Source organism: Rhinoderma darwinii, chromosome 11 (genome assembly GCF_050947455.1).
Source record: "Rhinoderma darwinii isolate aRhiDar2 chromosome 11, aRhiDar2.hap1, whole genome shotgun sequence".
In the NCBI taxonomy this organism is placed as follows: domain Eukaryota; kingdom Metazoa; phylum Chordata; class Amphibia; order Anura; family Rhinodermatidae; genus Rhinoderma; species Rhinoderma darwinii.
Window position 1 is genome coordinate 65,471,468 of NC_134697.1, and position 27,893 is coordinate 65,499,360.

Here is a 27,893-nt window from a genome sequence, read left to right on the forward strand (position 1 = left end):
TAGGCTATGTTCACACGCAAAACAAAAAACGGCTGTAAAATACTAAGCTGTTTTCAAAGGAAAACAGCCTCTGATTTTCAGCCGTTTTTTAAGCATCAAACGTTTTTTGATGCGTTTTTTGCGCCACAATGAAAAACATTTTCTATTGACACAATCAAAAACAGCTCAAGAATTGACATGCAATTCTTTTTACATGGCGTTTTTTTACGGGCCTTTTTTCAAATGGGACGGAACGGAACGCCGTTTTTCCCATTGAAATCAATGGGCAGATGTTTGGAGGCTGTCAGCCTACGCATTTTTAGCAGTTTTTCGGGGGGTTAAAGGCCTGAAAAACATCTGAAAATAGGCCGTGTGAACATACCCTTAGTACGACGCGTTTTTTTCTTCAAATGGGCGCGTAAAAAAAAAAAAGGACCCGTCGGAACGGAATGACGTTTTTTCCAATTGAAATCAACGGGCAGAAGTTTGGAGGCGTTCAGCCTCCGGATTTTTTGCCATTTTTCAGGGCGTTGACAGGCCGAAAAACGGCTGAAAATAGGCTGTGTGAACATACCTTTAGTACCAGCAAACAGCAAAACCAAGTGCAAGGATACCTGTTTGCCAGCACGTATAGACCCAACTGGCCCATATTACAAAAATATAGGCAGTGTGTCTGTCAAGTACAGCCGCGCACCTCTGGGTGATCATGTGGACACAGCTGCTGCTAGCACCAGGTCAAAAGTGTCACCGACAGAGAATGACCTATATGTGCATGTCCTGATTATCAAGCAGTGGCTTTATAATCAGGACATGCACATATAGGTCATGCTTTGCAAAGCACTCCCTGTCGATGACACCTTTGACTTGGTGCTTTAAGAAGTTTATTATCATACCTTATGCTGAGGTTACTTTGTGGTAACTTTCATGATTATGAAACACAAGTAAAATGCAATTGTAACAAACAATTAGATAACAAACAACTTCTGATGTTAAAAGGGGTTGTTTGCTTTGGACAATCCCTATATGATGATAAGCCGACCAGCTGTAATCTTTGGTAAAACCTGGCAAAATAGTTAAATTTCCCTGCAGCGCCACCACAGACGAATCTAAGCATTACACAGTGGCCATTTAGATCAATGGATTGTCTGTGTAATGCAGGACAGGACAGGTCCTCTAGGGCGACAGACGCTGTGTCTAACTGCTCTCCAATCTGACCGAGAGATGGGGATCCTGAACAAGGAGCCCCACATTATTACCTCAGAGCTTAATAATAGGATATACTGTGTCAAAATTGGTTTGCTAAACTAGACACCAAGATGTAATCCACAAGTAACAATCATCACCAAGGAAAGAAGGAAGGAAGGATAAAGAACTCTTGGGACACTTATGATATAGTTTTCATTTGTAAATTATTTAGTGGAGGCTTTTAATATTTACTGAAGCCGAATAGCTAGATTCGTTATGAACCCCTTCTTGACCTTCGACATACATGTATATCATAGTCGGGAGAGGGGGAGTATGGAGCGGGCTAACCGATTAAGCTCCATACACCGCCATTTTCAGCTGTATTTTACAGCTGACAGCCTGCTCCAGTGGCCAGGATCAGTGATCACTCCGATCCTGTTCAGATGCTTAGTGACTGCGTCCGCCTTTGTCACCCCATCGTCCCCCCACGACATGATTATCAGTAACTAATGAGTTGTCATGGCAGTCTGGGGGCTTAATAAAGGCGGCAGAAAGCATAACCTTAGTAGGACAAAAAATGTAAAAACAAAGTAGAAATAAAAACTTTATATGGTGCCATTAACCCCTTCCCGCCGCAGCCACTTTCACTTTCGTTTTTTCTCCCCACATTCCAAAAGCCATAACTTTTTATTTTTCCATCAATATTGCCGTATGAGGGCTTGTTTTTTGCGGGACGAGTTGTAGATTTTCATGGCACCATTTATTGTACCATATAATGTAGTGGGAAACTAGGAAAAAATATCTGTAGGGTATAATAGGAAAAAAACGGATTCCTTAACTTTTGGGTGGTTTTGTTTTTACGGCGTTCATTGTGCAGTAAAAACGGCATTTTAACTTTATTCTGCGGGTCAATACCATTATAGTGATACCAAATATATACAGTTTTTTTTATGTTTTACTACTTTTACAAGGAAAAATCTAAGGGTATGTGCACACAACCTCTTTTCAGATGTAATGGAGGCGTTTTACGCCTTGAATTACGCCTGAAAAAACACCCCTAATACGCCTACAAACATCTGCCCATTGCTTTCAATGGGAATTACGATGTTCTGTTCCCACGAGCCTTTATTTTACGTTTCGCTGTCAAAAAACGGAGCGTAAAAAGACGCTCTGTAAAAAGAAGTAGCATGTCACTTCTTGAGGCGTTTTTTGGAGCTGATTTTCCATTGAACACTATGAAAAACGACTCAAAAAAACGTCTCAAAAAAGTCTGAAAAGAAGCCTCAAAAGAAGCTCCAAATTCCATTTTGAGGGTATGTTCACACGAGGGCGTCCGTAACGGCTGAAATTACGGGGATGTTTCCGCCTGAAAACATCCCCGTAATTTCAGCCGTAACGGCATGTGCAGGCGCTTGAACGCAGCGTCCATTACGGACGTAATTGGCGCTGCTATTCATTGGAGTCAATGAATAACGGCTCCAATTACGCCCAAAGAAGTGACAGGTCACTTCTTTGACGCGGGCGTCTATTTACGCGCCGTCATTTGACAGCGGCGCGTAAATATACGCCTCGTGTGAACAGACAAACGTCAGCCCATTGCTTTCAATGGGCAGATGTTTGTCAACGCTATTGAGGCGCTATTTTCGGACGTAATTCGGGGCAAAAATGCCCGAATTACGTCCGTAATTAGTGCGTGTGAACATACCCTCAGGCTGGATTCACACAACCTATTTTCAGGCGTAAACTAGGCGTATTATGCCTCGTTTTACGTCTGAAAATAGGGCTGCAATACGTCGCCAAACATCTGCCCATTCATTTGAATGGGTTTGCCGACGTACTGTGCAGACGACCTGTCATTTACGCGTCGTCGTTTGACAGCTGTCAAACGACGACGTGTAAAAATACAGCCTCGTCAAAAGAAGTGCAGGACACTTATATACATTATATGCAGGACACTTATATACATTATATGCAGGACACTTCTTTCAGACGTAATTTGAGCCGTTCTTCATTGAACTCAATGAAGAGCAGCTCAAAATTTACGGCTGTCAGAGAAGCCTCGCAAAATGCGAGGAGGAGCAATTACGGCTGAAACGAGGCAGCTGTTTTCTCCTGTAAATAGTCTGTCTTTTCAGACGTAAAAGCCTCTCACCGTGTGCACATACCCCCAGCTTCAAAAACGCCTGAAAATCAGAGGCTGTTTTCTCTGAAATCAGCTCCGTATTTTTCAGACGTTTTTTGTTAAGCGTGTGAACATACCCTAATTGTTAAAAATAAAATGTGAGTTTTGTCACCATATTAGAAATATAACTTTTTTATTTTACTGTCCATTTAGTGGTATGTGGACTTTGTTTTTGCATGGCGAGCTGCAGTTTATATTGGTACCATGTTTGGGTACATGAGACTTTTTGATCACTTTATATTTCATTTTTTGTGTGATATTAAGTGACCACAAAACAGCAATTTTTATAGCATTCACCATAATGATATATTGTGATAGTTCAGCCTTTTACGGATGCGTCAATACCACTTATGTTAAAAAAAAAAATTCATTGTGCTTATGGGAAAAGTTTTTTTTTTAACTTTTAATATTTTTTATTTATTTAAAAAAAACTTTATTTCACTGTTTTTTACTTTTTTTTTTTTTTACTAGTCCCCCTAGGGGACTTGAACCAGCGATCATGGGATTGCTTGCACGATATGCTTCTGACAGGAGTACAAATATAGCGGACCTGGGGGCCTTCATCAGGCCCCCAGGCTGCCATGCCAACCTGATTTCGCCTCGGGATGTGGGGGCGTTGGAACGTTACAGGGGTCGCCCCCCTGTTTTCAGTGATTTAAATTTGACCGCGGCATTTAACTGGTTAAACAAGCGGGATTGTGCTCGAGCGTTACCTGGAAGTGTCAGCTGTAACAAACAGCCGACAAACTCGTACCATGGAGAGGGCTCAGCCCATAAGCCCGCTACATACTCCCCCACCCGATGTTCACCGTATATATACGTCAGATATCGGGAAGGGGTTAAGAAATACAACTTGTCCAAAAAAAAAAAAAAAAAGGCCTATGTCGACAAAAAAATAAAAAAGTTATTGCTTTTAGATGGCGGGAGAGAAAAAGCAAAAAATGGCTGTGGCGGGAAGGGGTTAATTATTATATTATTATTTTTTTGTTTATTAGTGAGACAAATACAGTGGGTTCCTTCATAACGTGAATTTATGTACGTTTTGTGAACATGTCCCTTTAATAAAGAAAAGAGCTGCAGACAAGCCATAAGATAAGGAGAGACAATATTTGAAGAGTGAGGTATTTTAGATTGTCAGCAAATAGACAGAGGACATTTCTATGTAAAGCACCAAAACCTCCGCAGTGTAAAAAGTTCACATGATCCCGAGGGCTGAACGAGCTGCGCCAATAACTCTTACTGACACAACAATGTGCGCTGCTTGAAAGAAGGTTTCCTATTGTGTGGAGAGTTTGTGTGGGTGGTTTTGAGACCAATCAATTATGCTCCATATAGAGTCTTTATCCACCACAGGCCCTCCCAATAATATACCTGCCTAGTTAACTCTTACTTATCCCCCTATGGAGACAATGTGGTGGTCTATACTGTGATGTACTGTAGAGTAGTAAGTACTGGGGTACGCTCACTAAAAGAAACCCAACATACAATTTATAATCTCTACATTCTGGATTTATGTAACTATGTTACTATGTATTACATTGCAAACCAATATCCATTGTACTCCATAGGACAAGTTCCCCCTGTTCTTACATTCCTCTGGTCCAGTGGCCAGCTCAGTACCTTGACCCGAACCGAAGTTGTGGGAAAGAGGACCCTATAGATCAGGGGTCTCAAACTCGGCCGGGTAAGTGGGCCGCATATAGAAAAAATGGGAAGTTGACGGGCCGCATTACTTTCAAATTTGATACAATACAAAATTATTGTTAATCAATTAGTTATTTGAACTACTATAACACTATATTACTAGAATAATAATACTACATTACTATAATAATAGCGCTAGGTTTAAAATTTGAGATATTTCTCCACGTGCTTATTTCAACAATCCAGCTTTCCAGTTTAAGTGTCGCTAAATGTAGTCCGGCGGCTCAGTTAGCACACATGTCAAGATTGGGCAGCCCCTTTTTAGATAGTGCTGCAGTGCCCTCTGTGGATGCTGCCGCAGTGCCCTCTGTGGATGCTGCCGCAGTGCCCTCTGTGGATAATGCAACACACCCCTAGATAAGGCCACAGTGCCCTCTGTAGATAAGGCCCCAGTGCCCTCTGTAGATAAAGCCACAGTGCCCTCTGTAGATAAGGCCACAGTGCCCTCTGTAGATAAGGCCACAGTGCCCTCTGTAGATAAGGCCACAGTGCCCTCTGTAGATAAGGCCACAGTGCCCTCTGTAGATAAGGCCACAGTGCCCTCTGTAGATAATGCAACACCCCCCTAGATAATGCCAGTGTCCTCTTCAGATACTGTCACACACCCACTTGTAGATAACGCCACAGTGCCCTCTGTAGCGGCTGCCACAGTGCCCTCTGTAGCGGCTGCCACAGTGCCCTCTGTAGAGGCTGCCAAAGTGCCCTCTGTAGAGGCTGCCCCAGTGCCCTCTGTAGAGGCTGCCCCAGTGCCCTCTGCAGAGGCTGCCCCAGTGCCCTCTGTAGAGGCTGCCACAGTGCCCTCTGTAGAGGCTGCCCCAGTGATGTCAGGGGCTAATAGCGCTCTGCCCGGGACTCCGCTCTGGGGAAGACCCTGACACACTGTCCATATATGGGCAGCGATGTCAGGGAATTCCACAGAGTCCCGAAGCAGAGCCGACACCAGCGCTCTGCTCGGGACTCCGGCTCTGGGGAAGCCCCAGACATCGCTGTTCATATGTGGACAGCGATGTCGGGGAATTCCGCAGAGTCCAGGAGTAGAGCCGACACCAGCGCTCTGCTCCGCTCTGGGCAAGACCCTGACACACTGTCCATATATGGGCAGCGATGTCAGGGAATTCCACAGAGTCCCGGAGCAGAGCCGACACCAGCGCTCTGCTCGGGACTCCGGTTCTGGGGAAGCCCCAGACATCGCTGTTCATATGTGGACAGCGATGTCAGGGAATTCCAGAGTCTCGGAGCAGAGCGGATACTAGCGGCTCTGTGTCCCGCGGGCCGCAGATGACAGCCCCAGGGGCCGCATGCGGACCGCGGGCCGCGTGCTTGAGACCCCTGCTATAGATGAACTGTGCCACCCGGCTGATTCTTTTCCTGGGTATCGCAGCGTGAGGGTATTTTCACACGAGGTCATTACGTCCGTAATTGACGAATGTATTTCGGCCGCAAGTACCGGACCGAACACAGTGCAGGGAGCCGAGCTCCCTAGCATCATAGTTATGTACGACGCTAGGAGTCCCTGCCTCGCTGCCGGACAACTGTCCCATACTGTAATCATGTTTTCAGTACGGGACAGTTGTCGGCAGCGAGGCAGGGACTCCTAGCGTCGTACATAACTATGATGCTAGGAGCCCGGCTCCCTGAACTGTGTTCGGTCCGGTAATTGCGGCCGAAATACGTCCGTCAATTACGGACGTAATGACCTCGTGTGAAAATACCCTTACAGCGTGCATTTAAAATATGCAGCGTGTGCTACTTTTACCCGTTTTGTGGTCATGGACGGTGCTCAAAATACAGACACATCCATATATGATCCATCCATAAGACCGAATTCACACGAGTATGTTCAATCCGTGATATATGGTCCTTATATCGGCAGTATTTCCCGGACTGAACACACTGCAGGGAGCCGGGCTCCTATAGTCCTAGTTATCTATGATGCTAGGAGTTCCTGCCTCGCTGCGGGAAAACTGTCCCGTACTGAAACCATGATTACACTACGGGACAGATTTCCCGTACTGAGGCAGGGACACCTAGCGTCATAGATAACTATGACTATAGGAGCACGGCTCCCTGCAGTGTGTTCAGTCGGGGAAATACTGTCGAGATACAGTTTGTATATCACTGACCGAACACGCTCGTGTGAATCCGGCCTTAGTAGAGGCCTCATGCACTTGTAAGCTCGCAAGCTCGCAAGATATGCTGAACAGGGTATGTCAGGAATGGTGGAAAAGCTCTCGGGGCGCACTGGTTCCTCTTTTGGAGATCCAACTGTTCCAGGGAGTCTTAGGGCTTGTCCGCACGTAACGGAATTGCTGCATATTTTCCATCCGGAATTGTGTAATACAGTAGTAGCAAACTAGGTCTAATTTAACACATCATCCACACCTTGCAGAAAAATTCCATCCAGAAATTCACCTGCAGTGCGTAATTTTGCTGCGGAAAGTGGACTGATTTCCTGCGATTTTATTTCCCCATAGAAACCAATGAGGAAAACAATTCTGCAGTAAACTACAATGTGTTGCGTAATTTGCTGCAGAATTTTACAGGAGGTGGAAATGACCTTAAAAAAACGCACCAAAAAAAATGCAAAAATCCGCACTCTCTTTTCCGCAGTAAAAAATGCATTAAATGGTGCAGATTTTACAAGGCAGAAAGACTAGTTGATGTGCAAATCCGTTAGGTGTGGACAAGCCCTTAGGCCTTGTTCCCACAGGGCAGAGTTGATGAAGATTTTGCATGTATTTTTTAAGCCAAAACCAGGAACGGAATTTAAACAGAAGAAATATATAAAGAAAGGCTGCCGTCCTGGATCCAATTCTGTTTTTGGCTTAAAAAAATGCATGCAAAATCTGAACTTCCGTACCGGACAGTATTCTCACGGGGAGGCAGGGACACATAACTATAACGCTAGGTGCCCGGCTCCCTGAACTGTGTTCTGCCCAGGAAATGCGGCCGACATGCGATCCGTATATCACGGTCTGAACACGGCCGTGTGAATAATTCATAAATGAGGTCGCTTCTGCAACACGTGCATGGGATTTTACAAACCCCATATAAATATAAGGAACAGTCACAGTGATTTCTGCAAAAAAGGTCATATTCACACGTGGTGGATTTTGAATGGGACTTTCATGTGAATTCTGCAGAGAAAAAAAAAACACATTCAGATGTATTGAAATATTTTTAAGGACATTTCTGCAACAAATCTGCCGTGTGTGAACATCCCTCAGGATCCACTCAGACGTGGCGGGTGCGGTGGGGTTAACGCCGCATCAGAAAGAACCCATTACATAACCACATGCACTTTTACCGTAATTTTTTGCATTCTTCAATGCGGTTGTTTTTTTACAGACCTATAATTACAGTTAATTCCTCTGATTTTACAGGAAAAGCTTTAACATACTGACAGCACGGCGTATACGGAACGGTCTTTGTTGCCTTTTCTTGTTTTATTTATTGAACATTTCATTATAAATGATCCCGTATCTACCAATGACAATGTTACGTCACAGAGCTCCATATCTGCCCATAACGCGGTGTACAAGGTTGGCTAATGTGGGTATATGTGAGTAGTACATTCCGGATTCATCTAGTTCAGCAATTATTAACCCCGCATGAGCAAGTCCTGTGCACTCAAAAACATGGCCACCAACTCCATCCACTGGGAAGCTCTGGTGCTGAATCACCCTGTGCCCCTCAGTGCATTCAATGAAGCTCAGCCCTGGTTGTTTGCAATGGGTGGATTCCCAGTCCTCCTCCTCCTCCTCCTCCTCCTCCTCCTCCTCCTCCAGTTTAAGAATCAGAAGCTGAGCTCCTGCAAGTGTCAGACACAGCGGCTGAGACACCGGTAGATAATCCCCTGTGGTAGAGACATGGTAAGGTGATGCTTTATTAGACTCCATTTGCCTTTATTGTAATTTTATATTAAGGGAAACGATTTTGATTCTTGAGCGGTTGTTGCAACCACATGTAAGGAATGGAAGAGACACAAGTCAAAGTGCGTTAGTTAATGAACAGCCCGGAGCGCGTTGCTGCAGGATAAGGCTGTATAAACTTCACCTGACTTGTTCTTCCTATTTTGCTATGGTAGAAGCTGAGCAGAATGTCATTTTACTCTTCTGTTACATTGTGTCGCCAAGAGGTACAGAGGACAATTCTATTTTCTATGATTGCGTGGCCGTTTGCGTTCCTGTTATTACATCCAGAAGACTAGAATGACAATCCTTGTATCTGTTCATTCATGAAAGACTTTCTCTAGTATAAATATACCATAAACCTCGTTATAATACCCCCTAAATATATTCACAAGTGTAAACAGTGGGTAAAGGCTGATGGTCAATGAACTAAAGGGAGGAATAATATTGGTTTTATTCCGTAGATTGGCATAGGTAACGTATTTTTATCAATGTACAATATCCTAGGGCAGTGGACCACTCAGTATATTATAGAGATGTGCATGAAGGGCCAGATTTAATGTCTCTTAAAGCTAGGGCTACACCCCGACGACTTGTAACGTGACCGCTCTGATAGTAATTATTGCACAGTGTATGGTAATGTATTGAGTAATTGATTTATTAATAAGAAAGACATTGGTTAGGGTGTATTCACACGTGCAGGTTTTGTTCAGGTTTTTTTAACGCAGTTTTTGAAGCAAGAACCAGGATTTGATTTAAATAAGAGAAGTAGTAGCTGTTCTTTATACCTTCTCCCCCTTTTATGATCCACACCTGGTTTTGGCTTCAAAAACTGCATAAAAAACCTGCGCGTGTGAATACACCCATATAGAATTTGTGAAGCTCCAGCCTTACACCAAACAGTTGTTGTTAGGGCTTTTTAATACTTTGGCCAGATTCATACATGCAGTTTTCGATACAATTTTTTTAATTTTTTTTACTTTGTATTTACATGTGTCTTTTTGTGGTTTACGTTGCATTTTTAAAAACCATGACAAAATCGACTCCTGTAAACACACCCTTAGCCGATGCCATGAGTATATCATTAGGCCGGATTCACAGGAGTGTGTGTGTTTTGCGCGCGCAAAAAATGCAGCGTTTTGTGCGAGCAAAAGTTCCGTGTGGCATGAGTATTTGGTGCGTGCCTGCGTGATTTCCGTGCATATGGCAGCGTGATGACGCTCTGGTTTTATGTTTATAAACCTAAAAGCAAGAGGTGTGCTTTTACTTTTTTTCATTTATTTTACTACTGTAGCGCGAATCACTCGCGGCACACGGAAGTGCTTCCGTGTGCCATGCATGACTTTCACGCACCCATTGACTTCAATGGTTGCGTGATGCTCGAAAAACTGCCAGGTATAGGAAATGTCGTGAGATTTACGCAGCGAACACCCGCTGCGTGAAAATCACTGACTGTCTGAACGGCCCCATTCACTTACATAGGTCCGTGCGACGCGCGTGATTTTCACGTGCGTATCACGGACATAATACACGTTCGTGTGAATAAGGCCTTAGCCGATGCCATGAGTATATCATTAGGGTGGATTCACATTTGGCAGATTTGTTGCAGAACATTTTTGCAACTGAAAATTAGTTCCATTCATTTGAATAAAACTTGCATAAATCCATGCACCTCCTGCAGATACAATCCGTTCCGTTCATCTGAATGGGGTTATAAGTTGGAGAAATGTTCCGCAAAAACCATTCCATATTTACACGGGATATGTGCCGCCGACAAACAATCATCTTTATGGCAGCATAAAAGGTCCGATAAGCCGATGAACGAGCGTTTGCTGGTTTGTCGACTGATTGCTGCCATGTTTACGTGGGCCGATGATCCGGAACAAGCGTTCGTATCCGTTTTTGTTTGCACAATTATTGGCCCGTGTAAAAGGGCCTTTATATTTATCTTGTATTATGGATACACTCCTAGCTGTGTCAAAAAATAAAAATAAATAATTTGCAAATGTGAATCCAGCCTTAGGCTTTTTCGGGAAAACTCTGTGTGAACTGACCCTTAACAGTGTAGTTATACTTGCGCATGTTTTAAAAAATGTGAATGGGGATAAGCCATTGGGTACTGATCCTGTGTGTAATTTAACGGGATTTTCCAAGCGACTAATCCTTTTTTAAAGCATTCGGGTTATGTCTTAGAATATACAATCAGTTCTAGTGAAATTTGTTTCATATTTTTCCAACAAACAAAACCTGTGTAAAAACAGGCGGGAGACATGGACATGAGATGGTTAATGCCAGCGTTTCAGGATGGGGGATGAGATGAACCAGTCTGCTTTGCATGGTTTAATGAACATTGCTCAATTCTAAATGTAATTTGAAACACAAGGGAAAAAGTCTGGTAGTTCTTTTAAAGACCACGATGGAAATGAAGATTAAAATCACATGTGGTTTGACTTTGTAGTAGCCACATTTAAGTTTTAGATTATATTCTGTAAAATAAAGGCAGGAACCATTCATGGCTGTTCCCAAATAGTTTCCTTGTTCGCTGAGCATAGTCCTCACAAAACACAAACTCCTGTTTGTTTTTCTGCTTTATACAGATTATCCTGCTTTCTCTGGATTCCACAATACTGACTATAAGGGTATGTTCACACGGCAGCGTCCGTAACGGCTGAAATTACGGGGCTGTTTTCATGAGAAAACAGCTCCGTCATGGCATGTTGAGGCGCTTTTTCGCTGCATCCATTACGGACGTAATTGGAGCTGTTTTGCCATGTAGTCCACGGAAAACGGCTCCATTTACGTCTGAAGAAGTGGCAGGCACTTCTTTGACGCGGGTGTCTATTTACACGCCGTCTTTTGACAGCGACGCGTAAATTTACAACTCGTGGGAACAGACCAACATCAAACCCATTGCTTTCAATGGGCAGATGTCTGTCAACGCTTTCAAGCCGTATTTTCGGACGTAATTCCAGGCGTAAAGTGCCCGAATTACGTCCGTAAATAAGCCGTGTGAACATATCCTAATGGGCCGAGTATGTGGCCTCTGAAGAAATCCGAGCTGTTAAGAGGCAAAGTGCTATGGCCCCTTCCTAATGCTGCCCCTCTTTAAATCTAGTGATTAATGGGGGTCACAGCGTTGGACCCCTAGTGATGTGCTATCGATATCTGTCCTGAGAGAGACCCTTTAACTCTATATATTGGGGTCATTACACTTTCAACTGAACCACCTTGACCAGCCAACCCTTCCGTGCACCTGCCACTGTTCCAAAACTTACATTAAACCATGTTTCCTGATATATCACAGGCTTGTTCTGAAGAACTTGTTCTTGCCATAGTCCACTATCTATTTATTGTGAATCTTTTATGCCTCATGCACACGACCGTTGTGCCACTCAGGCCGTTTTTGACAGGATCAGAGTGGCACCTGGTAGTCTTCACGGACCCATTCACTTCAGCGGGTGAATCGGGTCCGTGAAAAATGATCCCAGTCTCCAATCCGAGGAAAGATAGGACATGTTCTATCTTTCCTCGGATCACTGACGGGACTCGGTCGTGTGCATGGGGCGTTAATGCAATTGTTCTTTTCATCTTGAAGACCGCTTCCCTTGAGTTACCCCCAAAATGCGGGCAGAACTTTTTTTCTGCGGGAAAAGAGAAAGGTCAGGCCATTGGAAAAAACATTTTTTTGTAAATAACGTTTTGAAAGACTGTGATAAGCATTTCTAATAAAATGTTAAGGTTTTCCAAGTTGTACAGGACCAAAATACAGCACAAATAAAAGTCTACGGTGCCATACTGTAACTCTGTGTGCCTCTAAGTTTACTTGGAGGTTTTAAAGGGGATCTATCACTAGTTTATTAATACCCTATCTCCTAACTAATTTAATAGGCGCTGTGACACAAATAACTACAGTGTACATTTTTATTTTTTTTTTAACGTTTGCGAAGTTATGAGCATTTTTCTAAATATGCTAATTTGGCTATACTTGCCAAATGGGAGGTTACTTTTTCTTAACTCTGGGCGGTGCAATATTTCTGTATGGCGCTGTCCAATCCGCGTCATATACAGTTCTCCTCTTCCCAGCCCAGCAAAACAGTGTGATCATATAGTATACAGCTTCCATTTTCAACTGGTGATCCGGTTGTTTCACAGCTTGAACTGGAACCTGGTGCCATACGAAAGGTTAGAATCTCCTCTTTCATATGCCACCAGAACCGCTGTTCTAGGTGGCCACAGCCGGAGATGTGGCTGTTTGAAGTGATCCCCCTTCCCTCCAGCCTCAGTCTCTCACACTGTGTGAAGCAGCTTCATGCTGATAGGACAGCGTCAGAGGCTGTGAGGAGGCTCCACCTCAGGACAATCGCTGGTGTTGACACCCACTTGTCTAGTATAGCCTCATTTGCATATTCAGAAAAAAGTTCATAACTTTTAAAATAATAAACATTTTGAGACACTAGTTTCACTATCATTATCAGTGTGACAGCGCCTATTAGATTAGCTAGGAGATTGGGCATTACTAAACTAGTGACCAATCCCCTTTAAACAAATTTCTGCCATGTTCCATTGTATACGGTATTACGGAGAATATCCCATACAGTTCCACATGGTCTAGTTCAAAATTGTGAATAGTAGTTTAGTTGTATTGCTACACTTTCAGACATGCAACCAAACCGCTTATCTCTGTGTACTTGTCAACTGAGCTCCGCTCCCACAATGCACTGCTTTCTGGTAAAAGTAGAATTCTCAACAGCCAACAAAACATTTAATCAAAAAGTGGTACAAGATCAGTAAAGCAAAATATTTAGCTACTCAACCTAGAGCCTGTACAGCAGCACACAAAGGCAGTACGGTCTCCGTGTGCTGCTGTGCCATGCTCCGTTGGTAGCAATGCTTCTAAGGCAAAACATCTCAATACATTTTGATGGGGCATGCCTTGTAAAAACTCAGTATGCCTCCTTATGAAATCCAAGATATAGATGGAACCTGTCACCAGCATTTTACCTATTGAACTCTTCTAACCCCTTGCTGGCCACTACTGTCAAAAGTTCATTGCCGTTATCCCCTCTCCTAAACTCCTCCGACCATAAATAACGGTCTGCAAACATTTTGCGACCTTTTATGGTAATAATCCGTCAGTCTCGTTCATTTCTCTTCTTATGCCTGCCCACTGACAAACTGCCCCATGCTCAATGCCAAAATCTCCCGAGATGTTTTTATGAAGAGGTGAGCGGAAGCCTAGACGGAGGGGCCGCTGTGGATATAGTGTTTTTGGACTTTGCAAAGGCATTTGACACTGTCCCTCATAGACGTCTAATGGGTAAATTAAGGCCTATAGGTTTCAAAAGTATTGTTTGTATTTGGATTGAGAATTGGCTCAAGGACCGTATCCAGAGAGTTGTGGTAAATGATTCCTACTCTGAATGGTCCCCGGTTATAAGTGGTGTACCCCAGGGTTCTGTGCTGGAACCACTATTGTTCAACTTATTTATTAATGATATAGAGGATGGGATTAATGGCACTATTTCTATTTTTGCGGATGACACCAAGCTATGTAATATAGTTCAGTCTATGGAAGATGTTTGTAAATTGCAAGCTGATTTGGACACTGAGTGTTTGAGCGTCCACTCGGCAAATGAGGTTAAAGAGGCTCTGTCACCAGATTTTGCAGCCCCTATCTGCTATTGCAGCAGATAGGCGCTGCAATGTAGATTACAGTAACGTTTTTATTTTAAAAAAACGAGCATTTTTGGCCAAGTTATGACCATTTTCGTATTTATGCAAATGAGGCTTGCAAAAGTACAACTGGGCGTGTTGAAAAGTAAAAGTACAACTGGGCGTGTATTATGTGCGTACATCGGGGCGTGTTTACTACTTTTACTAGCTGGGCGTTGTGTATAGAAGTATCATCCACTTCTCTTCACAACGCCCAGCTTCTGGCAGTGCAGACACAGCCGTGTTCTAGAGAGATCACGCTGTGACGTCACTCACAGGTCCTGCATCGTGTCAGACGAGCGAGGACACCGGCACCAGAGGCTACAGATGATTCTGCAGCAGCATCGGCGTTTGCAGGTAAGTCTATGTAGCTACTTACCTGCAAATGCTGATGCTGCTGCAGAATCAACTGTAGCCTCTGGTGCCGACACGATGCAGGACCTGTGAGTGACGTCACAGATCTGCACTGCCAGAAGCTGGGCGTTCTGAAGAGAAGTGGATGATACTTCTCATCAGAACGCCCAGCTAGTAAAAGTAGTAAACACGCCCCGATGTACGCACATAATACACGCCCAGTTGTACTTTTGCAAGCCTCATTTGCATAAATACGAAAATGGTCATAACTTGGCCAAAAATGCTCGTTTTTTAAAAATAAAAACGTTACTGTAATCTACATTGCAGCGCCTATCTGCTGCAATAGCAGATAGGGGTTGCAAAATCTGGTGACAGAGCCTCTTTAAATGTAAAGTTATGCACCTGGGTACGAACAACCTGCATACATCATATGTCCTAGGGGGAGCTACACTGGGGGAGTCACTTGTTGAGAAGAATATGGGTGTACTTGTAAATCATAAACTAAATAACAGCATGCAATGTCAATCAGCTGCTTCAAGGGCCAGCAGGATATTGTCGTGTATTAAAAGAGGCATGGACTCGCGGGACAGGGATATAATATTACCACTTTACAAAGCATTAGTGAGGCCTCATCTAGAGTATGCAGTTCAGTTCTGGGCTCCAGTTCATAGAAAGGATGCCCTGGAGTTAGAAAAAATACAAAGAAGAGCAACGAAGCTAATAAGGGGCATGGAGAATCTAAGTTATGAGGAAAGATTAAAAGAATTAAACCTATTTAGCCTTGAAAAAAGACTAAGGGGGGGGACATGATTAATTTATACACATATATTAATGGTACATACAAAAAATATGGTGAAATCCTGTTCCATGTATAACCCCCTCAAAAAACAAGGGGGCACTCCCTCCGTCTTGAGAAAAAAAGGTTCAACCTGCAGAGGCGACAAGTCTTCTTTACTGTGAGAACGGTGAATCTATGGAATAGTCACCGCAGGAGCCGTCACAGCAGGGACAGTAGATGGCTGCAAAAAAAAGGCTTAGATAATTTCCTAGAACAAGAAATATTCGCTCCTATGTGTAGAAATTTTTCCCATCCCTTGGTTGAACTTGATGGAGATGTGTGTCTTTTTTTTTGTTTGTTTTTTTCAAACATACTAACTATGTATTGACCAACACCCTTCCCTACTTCGTCAAGGCCTCAAATCTAGTTACTGTGCATGCACCAGAACAGGACATTGATGTGGAAGCATGGGATTTGTTTTGCTGGGGGGAGGCGAGGAGCTGTCAATGAAAAGTAAGTAGCTGGGTTAACTTGGAAAGACTTGAGGAATGAAGATATGACACTTTTCTGCTCATTACCATATGGCACAGGAACACAAAAAAACGGAATACTAAAAAGTACACAGCCGACTTAGAAGATAATTATAGAGTACGTAATTTATTTTTCACCCACTTCCACCAGGTATTGCTGATTTAATAGGTGAAATGCTGGTGACAAGTTCCCTTTAATAAAGGTAAGGCACACGACCGTAGATTTCATCCGTAATTACGGACAGATTAATTTCTATGGCCAACGAACATTTAATCGGGGACCAAAATTACGGCTACGGCTGTGTGCAGAGTGCCTAAAGGTGCTGTATTACGGACCTGTACGATTTGCAGTTAGTACAGATAATACGGCTGTGTGCATGAGCCCTAAAATTGTGGAATATTGTAAAACGTCATTCAAGAGTTTAACTTTTCCTTTTAATTATTCAACAAACCTTTTGGCCAAAGATGCTCCTTACCAACTTCTAAATCAAGAAGGCTAATGGTAAACCATTTACACGAAAAATAAAATTAAAAATGTATAAACAAATCTTTCAGACCGTGATATACAAATAATGTAATGGTCTCAGTTAACTGAAATACTTTAATGGTTTAATTTTGCCTAACCTGGCGATCCATGAAATAAATATTCATGACAATCTTGGTACGCTTTGAAGTTCTATTTACAGTACTTTTCTCAAATAAATCACTTGCTTTATGAGCAGAAGTAATTTTGGTAAAAAGGGAGAGAATGTATTCGCAAAAGGAAATAGTGCTCAAATTCTGTGAATGGAGTTGTGATGTGCTGAAGAAACTCAATAGCCCCTGTCCCCTCTCCACTAAGGGCCTGTTCACATCAGTGTTGCCCTTCCGTTGAGGGGTTCCTTCAGAGGTTTCCGCCGGGTTAACCCCTCGACGGAAAGGCAAACAGAAACCTTAGCTTCCGTTTGCATCACCGTTTATCTCAATGTTGATGGAAACTTTGCTTAAGGTTTCCATTTGTCACTGTTGTGACAGGGTTCCGCAGTCGGCTGCACTATTGATTCTGTAAAAAACTGAATCCTGTCAACGGTGACAAAAGGAAACCTTTAGCAATGTTTCAGTCACCATTGAGATCAATGGTGATGCAAATGGAAGCTACGGTTTCCGTTTGCCTTTCTGTTGACCTCCGATGGAACCTGTCAACGGAAGGGCAACACTGATGTGAACATAGCCTAAGAGTACAGTCACACGTAGCGGCGTCTGCAAACCATGGTCACATGCGATGGGCAGGGTATTCAAAGAGCTTGTTAATGGTCACACTGTTTTGCAGTAGAACGACTGTTTACCTGCAAAATTGTGCAGCCAATCGGCAATCTTTTTGAAAACCACATCCACTACACGCGGCCGTGTTTTGCGGATGCCGCTACATAGGACTCAAAAACACTAATACTACATACTAATTATAGCCCACACCTGCTCACTCCGGTGTTTGATCTTCCAACTTGTAATAGTGATTGTACACACGGCAGCCGTGTTCTACTATGTCATGTGGCTGAGAACCAATGCTTGTCATGTGCTCTCTACTCTGACTCGTAGATGGGGGTCCCGAGCATAGAAATGACGCCCACATGCTCTAGTAAGGCATAAGGACATTGTTGTCCTGTCAGGGTTCTCATTACATTTGGTATTACTCTAGTATTCATAGACTGAGTACATTACGTTTTTTCAATCCCATACTAATAGAGTAACACATTTCAAAAATTCTTAACATCAGCACCATTGAATGAAACTGCAGGCAGGCAGCAATGTAGTCAGCAGGTTTGAAATTAATTGTCGAAATGGTTTTATTGTCTTCCAGCCCTTTTCTCCTTATTGTATACGTGAATCTTTCTTGCCTCATGTAAAGTAGTTTACGAGATGTGTTGAGGATAACATTGGGATCCATCGCAGGAAGGAGTAGTAAAACTGCCAGCAATCCGCTTAAGTTTGAGGGGAAGCAAGATCACTTAAAGAGGCTCTGTCACCAGATTGTGCAACCCCTATCTGCTATTGCATCAGATAGGCACTGCAATGTAGATTACAGTAACGTTTTTATTTTTAAAAAACGAGCATTTTTGGCCAAGTTGACCATTTTCGTATTTATGCAAATGAGGCTTGCAAAAGTACAACTGGGCGTGTTGAAAAGTAAAAGTACAACTGGGCGTGTATTATGTGCGTACATCGGGGCGTGTTTACTACTTTTACTAGCTGTGCTTTCTGAAGAGAAGTATCATCCACTTCTCTTCAGAACGCCCAGCTTCTGGCAGTGCAGATCTGTGACGTCACTCACAGGTCCTGCATCGTGTCGGCACCAGAGACTACATTTGATTCTGCAGCAGCATCAGCATTTGCAGGTAAGTAGCTACATAGACTTACCTGCAAACGCCGATGCTGCTGCAGAATCATCTGTAGCCTCTGGTGCCGACACTATGCAGGACCTGTGAGTGACGTCACAGATCTGCACTGCCAGAAGCTGGGCGTTCTGAAGAGAAGTGGATGATACTTCTCATCAGAACGCCCAGCTAGTAAAAGTAGTAAACACGCCCCGATGTAACACACATAATACACGCCCAGTTGTACTTTTGCAAGCCTCATTTGCATAAATACGAAAATGGTCATAACTTGGCCAAAAATGCTCGTTTTTTTAAAATAAAAACGTTACTGTAATCTACATTGCAGCGCCTATCTGATGCAATAGCAGATAGGGGTTGCACAATCTGGTGACAGAGCCTCTTTAAAGAGAACCTTTCAACTGCCCATGCATATGCAGCATGTAATAGGCAGGGCTGTGCCCTGTCTCTCTATAAAAATAAAAAATACTATCTTTCTTTGTTATTTAGATATGGGTGCCGTTGTATTTGGCGCCCGATATTTATTTAAATAACCCCTGAACTGTCAATGGAATGTATAATTGGCAAGGGGGCGTGTAACATGGCTGTGACACTGTCTAATCCGCTACGGACAGTGTCACAGAGCTGGAGAGCGTGTGCGTACGTGCAGCTTCACTGCCACCACGGAACAGAAGAGGAGGAGGAGGTGAATTATTTTTCTGTTCCATGTCGGCAGGAGAATATTCGGCAGCGGCATTGGAGCTGTGCACGCACGCTCTCACTCACCCTTCAGCTCTCGGCAGACCAGATGGTGTGATCTTTTGCGAGAGTTCAGTCTTGTCATCCTTGTCTGCAGAGAGCTGAAGAGTGAGAGCGCACTTGCACAGCTCTGAGCGGCACACGCACACACGCTCTCCTCTCTCCAGTTCTTGCTGTGACACTATCTGTAGCTGATTGGACAGTGTCAGAGTGGTGTTACACGCCCCCTTGCCAATTACATACCTCATTGACAGTTCAGGGGGTTATTTTAAATATCGGACGCCAAATATAACGGCACCGATATCTAAATAACGGAGGAGGATAGGAAAGTGCCCCAGGGTTTGTGCAGCCCTCCCCATTACATGCTGCACATCTATGGGAAGGTGAAAGGTTCCCTTTAAATCCACCTAGCTGAATATTTTTATTTATTTTTACACTTAGTTCATTAGCAGATTTGTGCCACAGATTCTACACCGAAAATATGTAACAAATGTACCGTACAATGCAAGTGAATGTGGCTACAGAATACCCTATCCACAATATAAGGCTGGATTCACACGGGCATATTTGGTCCGTAAAGGACGGAACGTATTTCGGGCGCAAGTCCCGGACCGAACACACTGCAGGGAGCCGGGCTCCTAGCATCATAGTTATGTACGACGCTAGGAGTCCCTGCCTCGCTGCGGGAAAACTGTCCCGTACTGTAATCATGTTTTCAGTACGGGACAGTAGTTCGATGGAGAGGCAGGGACTCCTAGCGTAGTACATAACTATGATGCTAGGAGCCCGGCTCCCTGCAGTGTGTTCGGTCCGGGACTTGCGGCCGAAATACGTTCCATCCTTTACGGACATAACATGCTCGTGTGAACCCAGCCTAAGAAAAAGCTGCTTGTCAAATCCACACCATCTATTCTTTTTAGGGATTCCCTAATGATTTTACCCATTGTATTGAAATGTGGAGTTAAGCAAGGATGGCCTGGAGAACTATAAATTGAATATTTGCCCTTTGGAAAATAAAACCTAGCTATGACTTAGTGGAACTACTCTCGTGTCGTGTGTATGATCATGCGCCTCTGGTTTTTGGTTGGCTTTGAAACTGCTGTCTGGAGCGTTGTCCGAACTGTCTTTGAATGTTGCTTTGTATAATAGCCAAGGTTCAATGCACGTAGTTATTTTAGGCCTACATTTAACATATACGAGGGGAAAATCTCCTGACGTAGGCTGTTACTTAAGTAGCATCCGTTACCGTAGAATTTAATAGAATACGTTAAACATGTATACGTCATGTACTGTCATTACCCTGTTCATGATGTGTGCGTTAAACAGATACCATTATAATCTATGGGTGATGGATGCCACAGCATCTGTTAACGCATACCTCGCCCATAGACTATAAGGGTACCCGTTTAACATATACTTTATGGGCTTTTTATTGATGTATATGTTAAATGTATACCTGTGACTTAAGTCGTACAGTGGCACATAGGCTCACATTTAAAAAAAAAAAAAAACATTCAGCAATATACATATTTTTTTTTTGCGGGATCTCTTGGCTTAGTCTACTACTCTAGTCCACACTCCCAAAAAAGTGTACCGACCTACACCAGCCCGACAGAGGCAGAAAGAACACTCCTTTGGCTTCTGTCGGGCTAATGAAGCCCTATGTACCTTTTTGGCATGTAAATCAGACCAAGTGATGTGCACACAGCCTGAATCTGTGTCTGTTTTTGAAGAAAATATCAGGAACTAAACAAGGATTCTACTTTGCTCATGTTAATGTGCCTCATGCTTTTATCCTTTTATTTTATGCAAATAAGTGGTACGTAGAAAAACAAAGGACTAAAATAAAGTGGATTTCATGGCCATGGCTGCAATGATGTTGTCCGCTTTTTATCATAGTCCTCAGTCATTGTATTCAGCCTTTATTGTAATGATGGAGCAGGATCTATGTTCTCATCTGGTTGCCAAGATACAGGAACCGTCTTGTTCATTTTACTGTGAAGCCTAATGAAAGATCTACTTGTATGTCACCTTTTCCTGTGTACTTAAGGTTGTGTTCACATTTGCAATCCTTACAACAATATCTTATTATGAATGTTTAATTCTATTTTTAAATAAGCAGTATTTTAGTATTCATAAACAGCAAGATCAAAGGACCGCAAAGAGGGTGTGACTGGTGCCAACAAAACGTCAACCTTTGGTTTCCGTTTCTGTCAGTCAGGGTCCCGCTCTGACGGAACCCTAGCGCAGATGTGAACGAAGCCGAAGAGCTACAATATATCTCACACTCTTGCTGCAGACCAACAATACATAACATCCACTAGTTACATTTCTGCAACTCAACCCAGTCACATGTACCAGCTGCAGGGCTCAGGGGAAAGATGTGGTGTTCTTGGAGTTTGCTGGCACAACAGCCATAAGCAATTTTCAATAGTGGGTGCTCTAATACCTCTCTGACAAACTATATGGACAAAAGTATTGACACCTACAGGAGCATTTACAACATCCTATTCCAAATCCATAAGCGTTAGTCAGGAGTTGTGCCCCCCCCCCCCCCCCCCCCCAGCTAAAACAGCTTCTACTCTTCTGGGAAGGCTTTCTACAAGATTTTGCCGTGCGTCTGAGAATTTTTGCCCATTCATCCAGAAGAGAATTTGTGCGTTTGGTCACTGATATTGGAAGAGGCGGCCGGGCTTGCAATCTCTGTTCTAGTTCATCCCAAAAGGTGTTCAATGGGATTGAGCTCAGGGCTGTGTGGGACAGTCAAGTTCTTCCTCTTCAGGATATTGCTTTGTGCACTGGTCTGGAACAGAAAAGGGCCGAACCCCAAACTGTTCCCACAAAGTTGTAAGCATGCAATTGCCCAAAATGTTTTTGTATGCTAAAGCATTAAGATTTCCATTCACTGGAACTAAGGGGCCTAGGCCAACCCCTGAAAAACAACCCCATAGCATTATCCCTCCTCCACCAAACCTTACAGTTGGCACAATGCAGTCAGGCAGGTAGCGTTCTCCTGGCATTCGACAAATCCAGATTCCTCCATCAGATGGCCAGATAGAGAATGGTGATTCTTCGCTCTACAGAACATGTTTCCACCGCTCCAGGGTCCAGTGGGGGTCTGCTTTACACCACTCCATCTGACGCTTGGCATTGTGCTTTGTGATGTAAGGCTGGCATGCAGGTGCTTGTCCATGGAAACCCATGTCATGAAGTTTCTGGCACCGTTTTTGTGCTGATAATATCAGGAGGTATGGGACTCTGCAGTTATTGTATCAGCAGAGGGTTGGCGACTTGTATGCACTATGGAAGAGAGTGCGAGGTGTCAGGAACCTCCTCGAGAATTGCTTGCACATCTTTTTCATAGGGACTAAGTAAGCAGCTAAAATAACTGGATTAACGTTAATCAAGCAGAATCGCTGTGTATGTGGCTGCAGATCATGTTCTAGTAAGAACGCGATTCTGCTGTCTAAATGAATGGAGAGGAGTGCATGATGCCGATTGGTCAGCGTCATGCACTCCTCTGTCAAACGCCCACTTGATCGAAAGTAAAAATACGCCCACTTGGGCATTAAGCAACTCATTAGCATAAACCAAAATCGCTCCTAACGTTGTGAAAATAGATTGTTTTTTTAAATAGCATTACTGTCACCTACATTACAGCGCCCATCTCCTTATGTAGGAGATAGGGCACTTATAATGTGGTGACAGAGTCTCTTTAAGTCACAGAAATTTCTGCAACAAAATCTGCACATGTAAATCCCTTCCTTGGGAGAGGGATGGAGTTGGATTAGTGAAGAAAGAGGCATTTTTCTCCGATATATTATAAAGCTTCTAATATTCCATTGTACAATTGATTTATGCAATGTTTGTTGACAGGTTAGTGACCGTTTAGAGCTAAGGATATACTAAGTTGAACCGTACGCAAGTAAAATTTGTTAAATGAATGTCTTTATTCAAAGGCAGGAAAGGCTCACAGGCTCAGCGGGGAGGAACGAGAGCAGCTCCTGCCTAACCTGAGGGCAGTTGGGTGGAATGAACTGGACGGCAGAGATGCCATTTGCAAAGAATTCCATTTCAAGGACTTCAATAGGGTAAGCTTGAAACAAAACGTGGTATTTTTTTTTTTTTTATGCTTCAATCATTGGAATTTAGGATTTCAGCCGTCTACACGCATTACTGGAAAAGGACCCACTGAAAACCATGCTAGTGACTTAAAATAAGGTAAGCCTTCCTTTGTCATCATGATTATGAGAGATTACGCTCACTGACCACTCACTATAAATTAAAGCGTGATTTATTCGTTATTTTATTTTTTTTCAAAAATCTTTTGTAACGAATAAATCCCTCTATGCATCTATTTCTAGGCTTTTGGATTTATGACCAGAGTCGCATTACAGGCTGAAAAACTAGATCACCACCCTGAATGGTTTAACGTCTACAACAAGGTAATGAAGATTCACATAGTTTGGTATGGCCCTATATTAAAAGACAAACCCCACTATTGAACATTTTACAGCATTGGGCCGGATTAAGGCGGCCATAAAATACCTGTATTTCACAATCTGTATTATGGCGCAACACCCAGTTCCCCCAAGATTCTTCTGTATCAAACCTAAATCACCATGGCTTTCTATGGTGATCTTAGTTGGGTTCAATAGAACTGTGACCATATTACAGCCATGCGAAACTGACTTTGCTTCATGTAAATCTTCATAAAACATTGTGTAAACTGACTGTACTGATTTTAAGGCCGGGTTTACACGAGCGTGTGCGTCTTGCGCACGCAAAAAACGCAGCGTTTTGCGTGCGCAAAAGGCACTTAACAGCTCAGTGTGTCATCACCATATGATGCGCAGCTGCGTGATTTTCACGCAGCCGCCATCATTCTGACACTCCATTTGGATGTTTGTAAACAGAAAAGCACGTGGTGCTTTTCTGTTTTCATTCATCCTTTTCACTGCTGTTGCGCGAATCACGCAGTTCGCACGGAAGTGCTTCCGTGTGGTGCGCGTGATTTTCACGCACCCATTGACTTCAATGGGTGCGTGATACGCGAACAGTGCACAAATATAGAACAGGTCGTGAGTTTTTCGCAGGGGACTCGCGTTGCTTGAAAATCACGCACCTGTCTGCACTGCCCCATAGACTATTATAGGTCTGTGCGACGCGCATGAAAATCACACGCGCTGCACGGACGTATAACACGCTCGTGTAAACGAGCCCTAAAGGATATGAAAGTTTTTGAAGCCCTTCATGGAATGTGTGTTTTGTGATTTAAACTTTTATTTTTTTCTTCTAATACACATTAATATGTATTTCGTTTTAGCGCTGCAGCGTGTGTGTGTATGTGTATATATATATATACACACACACACACGCACTTAATGAATTACAGTATCATCAAAAAGTTAATTTATATCGGTAATTCAAAAAGTGACACTCCCATATTATAGATTCATTACACACAGTGATCTATTTCCAGCATTTTTAATTTTTTTTTTTAATGATGATTATGGATAACCGTTAGGGTATGTTCACACGACCTATTTTCGGACCGTAAACGCCCGAAAAATCGGAAGCCGAACGCCTCCAAACATCTGCCCATTGATTTCAATGAGAAAACTGTGTTCTGTTCCGACTGAGCGTTTTTCGCTGGGTGTTTTTTTTTTTTACACGTAAAAAAACTGCCTGTGTGTGTGTGTCTCAAGCTCACTTGAAAGTGCTTTTCAATACGAAAACAATGTCGCAATCGATTGAGAGGATTTTTTTTTCGCTGAGATATTTAACGCTAGAGTTATCTTCATTATCGGCTACTGCCGGTGTTCGCATTACCCAAAATGTACCGCATGGGTAAAATCCTAAATGCATGTGCTTGGGAATGTCGCATCAAGGTAACGTTAAACTACGTATTGCAATCGGCCTCGGCGATACAAAATGGACCTTGTCCACTGACATGATTTCATGTGTACACATTTCGGTAGTCGCTTGTGAATTTCAGAGTGCGCTAATTCGAAGAGTAACTTTCATTTTTGTACATTTCTATTGTCATATCACAAAAATGCATTTGACCGAAACGGAAAGGATCACTTTATTGATGGCGAAGAAAAAATAAGATCCTATTGAAGTAGCGGCTTTATTCAATGCCACTTATCCTATCCGTGATCCAGTTTCATTGTCAACTGTAAAGAACTATTAGTTTTGAAATAACGGGTTCAATTCGAGACGCACCAAGATCCGGAAGACCCAAACATGCGAGTAATGATGAAAAGCTTTAGATGTTCTGGTCACTGTACATGATGATCCTCATACATCTGTCTCGAGTGGAGCACAACAAGCGATTACCGAAATGTGTACACATGAAATCATGTTACAAAATGGACCTAGTCTACGATTGGATCACCAAGGCAGATTGTAATACGTAATTTAACGACACCTTGATGTGACATTCCTGCGCACACTCACACACATTTAGGATTTTACCTGCGCGGTAAATTTTGGGTAATGCTAACACCGGCGGTAGTCAATAATGAAGATACATTTAAGGGTATGTTCACACGGCCTATTTACGGACGTAATTCGGGTGTTTTTGCCCCGAATTACGTCTGAAAATAGCGCCTCAATAGCGCTGACAAACATCTGCCCATTGAAAGCAATGGGCAGACGTTTGTCTGTTCACACGAGGCGTATATTTACGCGCCGCTGTCAAATGACGGCGCGTAAATAGACGCCCGCGTAGAAGAAGTGACCTGTCACTTCTTTGGCCGTAATTGGAGCCGCTATTCATTGACTCCAATGAATAGCAGCGCTAATTACGGCCGTAATTGACGCGGCGTTCAAGCGCCTGCACATGCCGGTACGGCTGAAATTACGGGGATGTTTTCAGGCTGAAACATCCCCGTAATTTCAGCCGTTACGGACCCCCGCCGTGTGAACATACCCTAACACTCAATATCACAGCGAAAAAAAAAAAACCTCTCAATCGATTGCGCCATTGTTTTCGTATTGAAAAGAGCTTTCAAATGAGCCCCCACTCTACTCCCCCCTCATGCCATTTAAGATTTTGCTACCTCTGCCAAGGGGTTAGGTTTTTTTTTTTGGGCGTTAACTGGTAGATTTTATGACCCCATTAAATCCCACCAAATTTAAACCCTCTACCCCGAGCTGTTCAAAAGTTATGAGGGTGTTCCGGAATTAAAGTTGATCAACTAGATGTATATTAGATGCATAAAAGCTGCAGCGCTAAAACTGCATGATTTTTAAAATTACAAAACTTTACATTTAAAAATAAATAAAAATGCAAGCTCATCAAGCGACAAACCATTTTTGGGGGGGGGGCGCGCAGGGGCAGTTTTCTACCATTTGTCTTCCTATTAATGAAATTGTATCTAAGAGTTACTTCCATAATTTATATGCTCTATACATCATGCAGGACAAATTTTAATTGCAGAAGTGTCAAAATCTATTGTAGGAAAAAAAACAAAATCACTAATTATTTCTGTTCAGGGTTCAATAGACGCTACAATCCCTGCACCTTAACAGCAATGGCAACCTAAGAAAACGTGGGACAGATCCATTATTTAAAAAAAAAAATTACATTTTATTATGTATTAAAATTATTGTCTCGTGTTTTAAGGTTCATATCACTCTGAGCACTCATGAATGCGGAGGGCTTTCCGAGAGGGACATTAACCTGGCCAGCTTTATTGAACAAGTTGCAGCCACACTGTCCTAAGAGGAGGAACTACTACCCTGCAACCAGATGTCCGCGGAAAGGAAGTGTCCATTGACCGCGTGCTAGCGATGATGATATGGAAATGCCCATTAATTTCTTGTATCTCTGTCAAGCATATAACAGTAGCATTTCCCAAGATCCACATCCAATGGTTGAAGCACACAAGCAATGATTTAGGTGATCGTACTGCCAAACTTTTTTTTTTTTTTGTGTGCATTGAGTTTTTATCTCATGTCCTGGATAAGTTTACTACAGTCCTTATCTTTTTATGGATGACCGTATTACGAAAACCTTTTTAGTTAATAAATAAGTACTATTTTTATCCGATATGTGTATAAAAATGTAAAATGCCTTATTTTTCTGCGCTGTGTAATGTAAATCTTTCAGCACTTCTAGAAAGCTACTACTTCTTGAGACTTCATTGTGGAGAGGTTTTTCCCTTTCAACATTTACCCCCTAACCTTTTCCTTGTATCATTGATGCAGAACCATGGTTGGTTTTTCATATATAGTAAGAAAAAGGTGACCGTTCAATGGATCAGTAGTCAAGAGTTTTCTGTACACGTTAAAAAAAATCTTTTGACAATTATGAAATTCTTGGTCTCGCGGAAAAGGTAAAAAGTGAAGCCATATCCCCCAGTTCTATCAGCAATGTCAGGGGTGTCTATAAGCCAGGAGAGTATAATAATGATGGGCCTTAGTATATCCACATGTCAGAAG

The 27,893-nt window shown here is 42.9% G+C and overlaps 1 protein-coding gene across 1 annotated transcript; it reads left to right on the plus strand.

Annotated features, from left to right (window-relative positions):
- The first annotated feature begins 8,821 nt into the window (after positions 1 to 8,821).
- On the plus strand, positions 8,822 to 27,501 carry PCBD1 (pterin-4 alpha-carbinolamine dehydratase 1). The gene is made up of 4 exons (XM_075841694.1): positions 8,822 to 8,922; positions 23,402 to 23,533; positions 23,807 to 23,887; positions 27,076 to 27,501. Exons 1-4 carry the CDS (start codon positions 8,920 to 8,922, stop codon positions 27,172 to 27,174), a joined length of 315 nt encoding a protein of 104 aa, XP_075697809.1. The 5' UTR covers positions 8,822 to 8,919; the 3' UTR covers positions 27,175 to 27,501.
- Positions 27,502 to 27,893: the final 392 nt, after the last annotated feature.

Bases quoted from the DNA above. Each gene is read 5' to 3' on its own strand.
- PCBD1 (XM_075841694.1), top strand. The intron at 23,534-23,806 runs GTAAGCTTGAAA...ATCTATTTCTAG, and splicing joins ATTTCAAGGACTTCAATAGG to GCTTTTGGATTTATGACCAG. The intron at 23,888-27,075 runs GTAATGAAGATT...TCGTGTTTTAAG, and splicing joins GGTTTAACGTCTACAACAAG to GTTCATATCACTCTGAGCAC.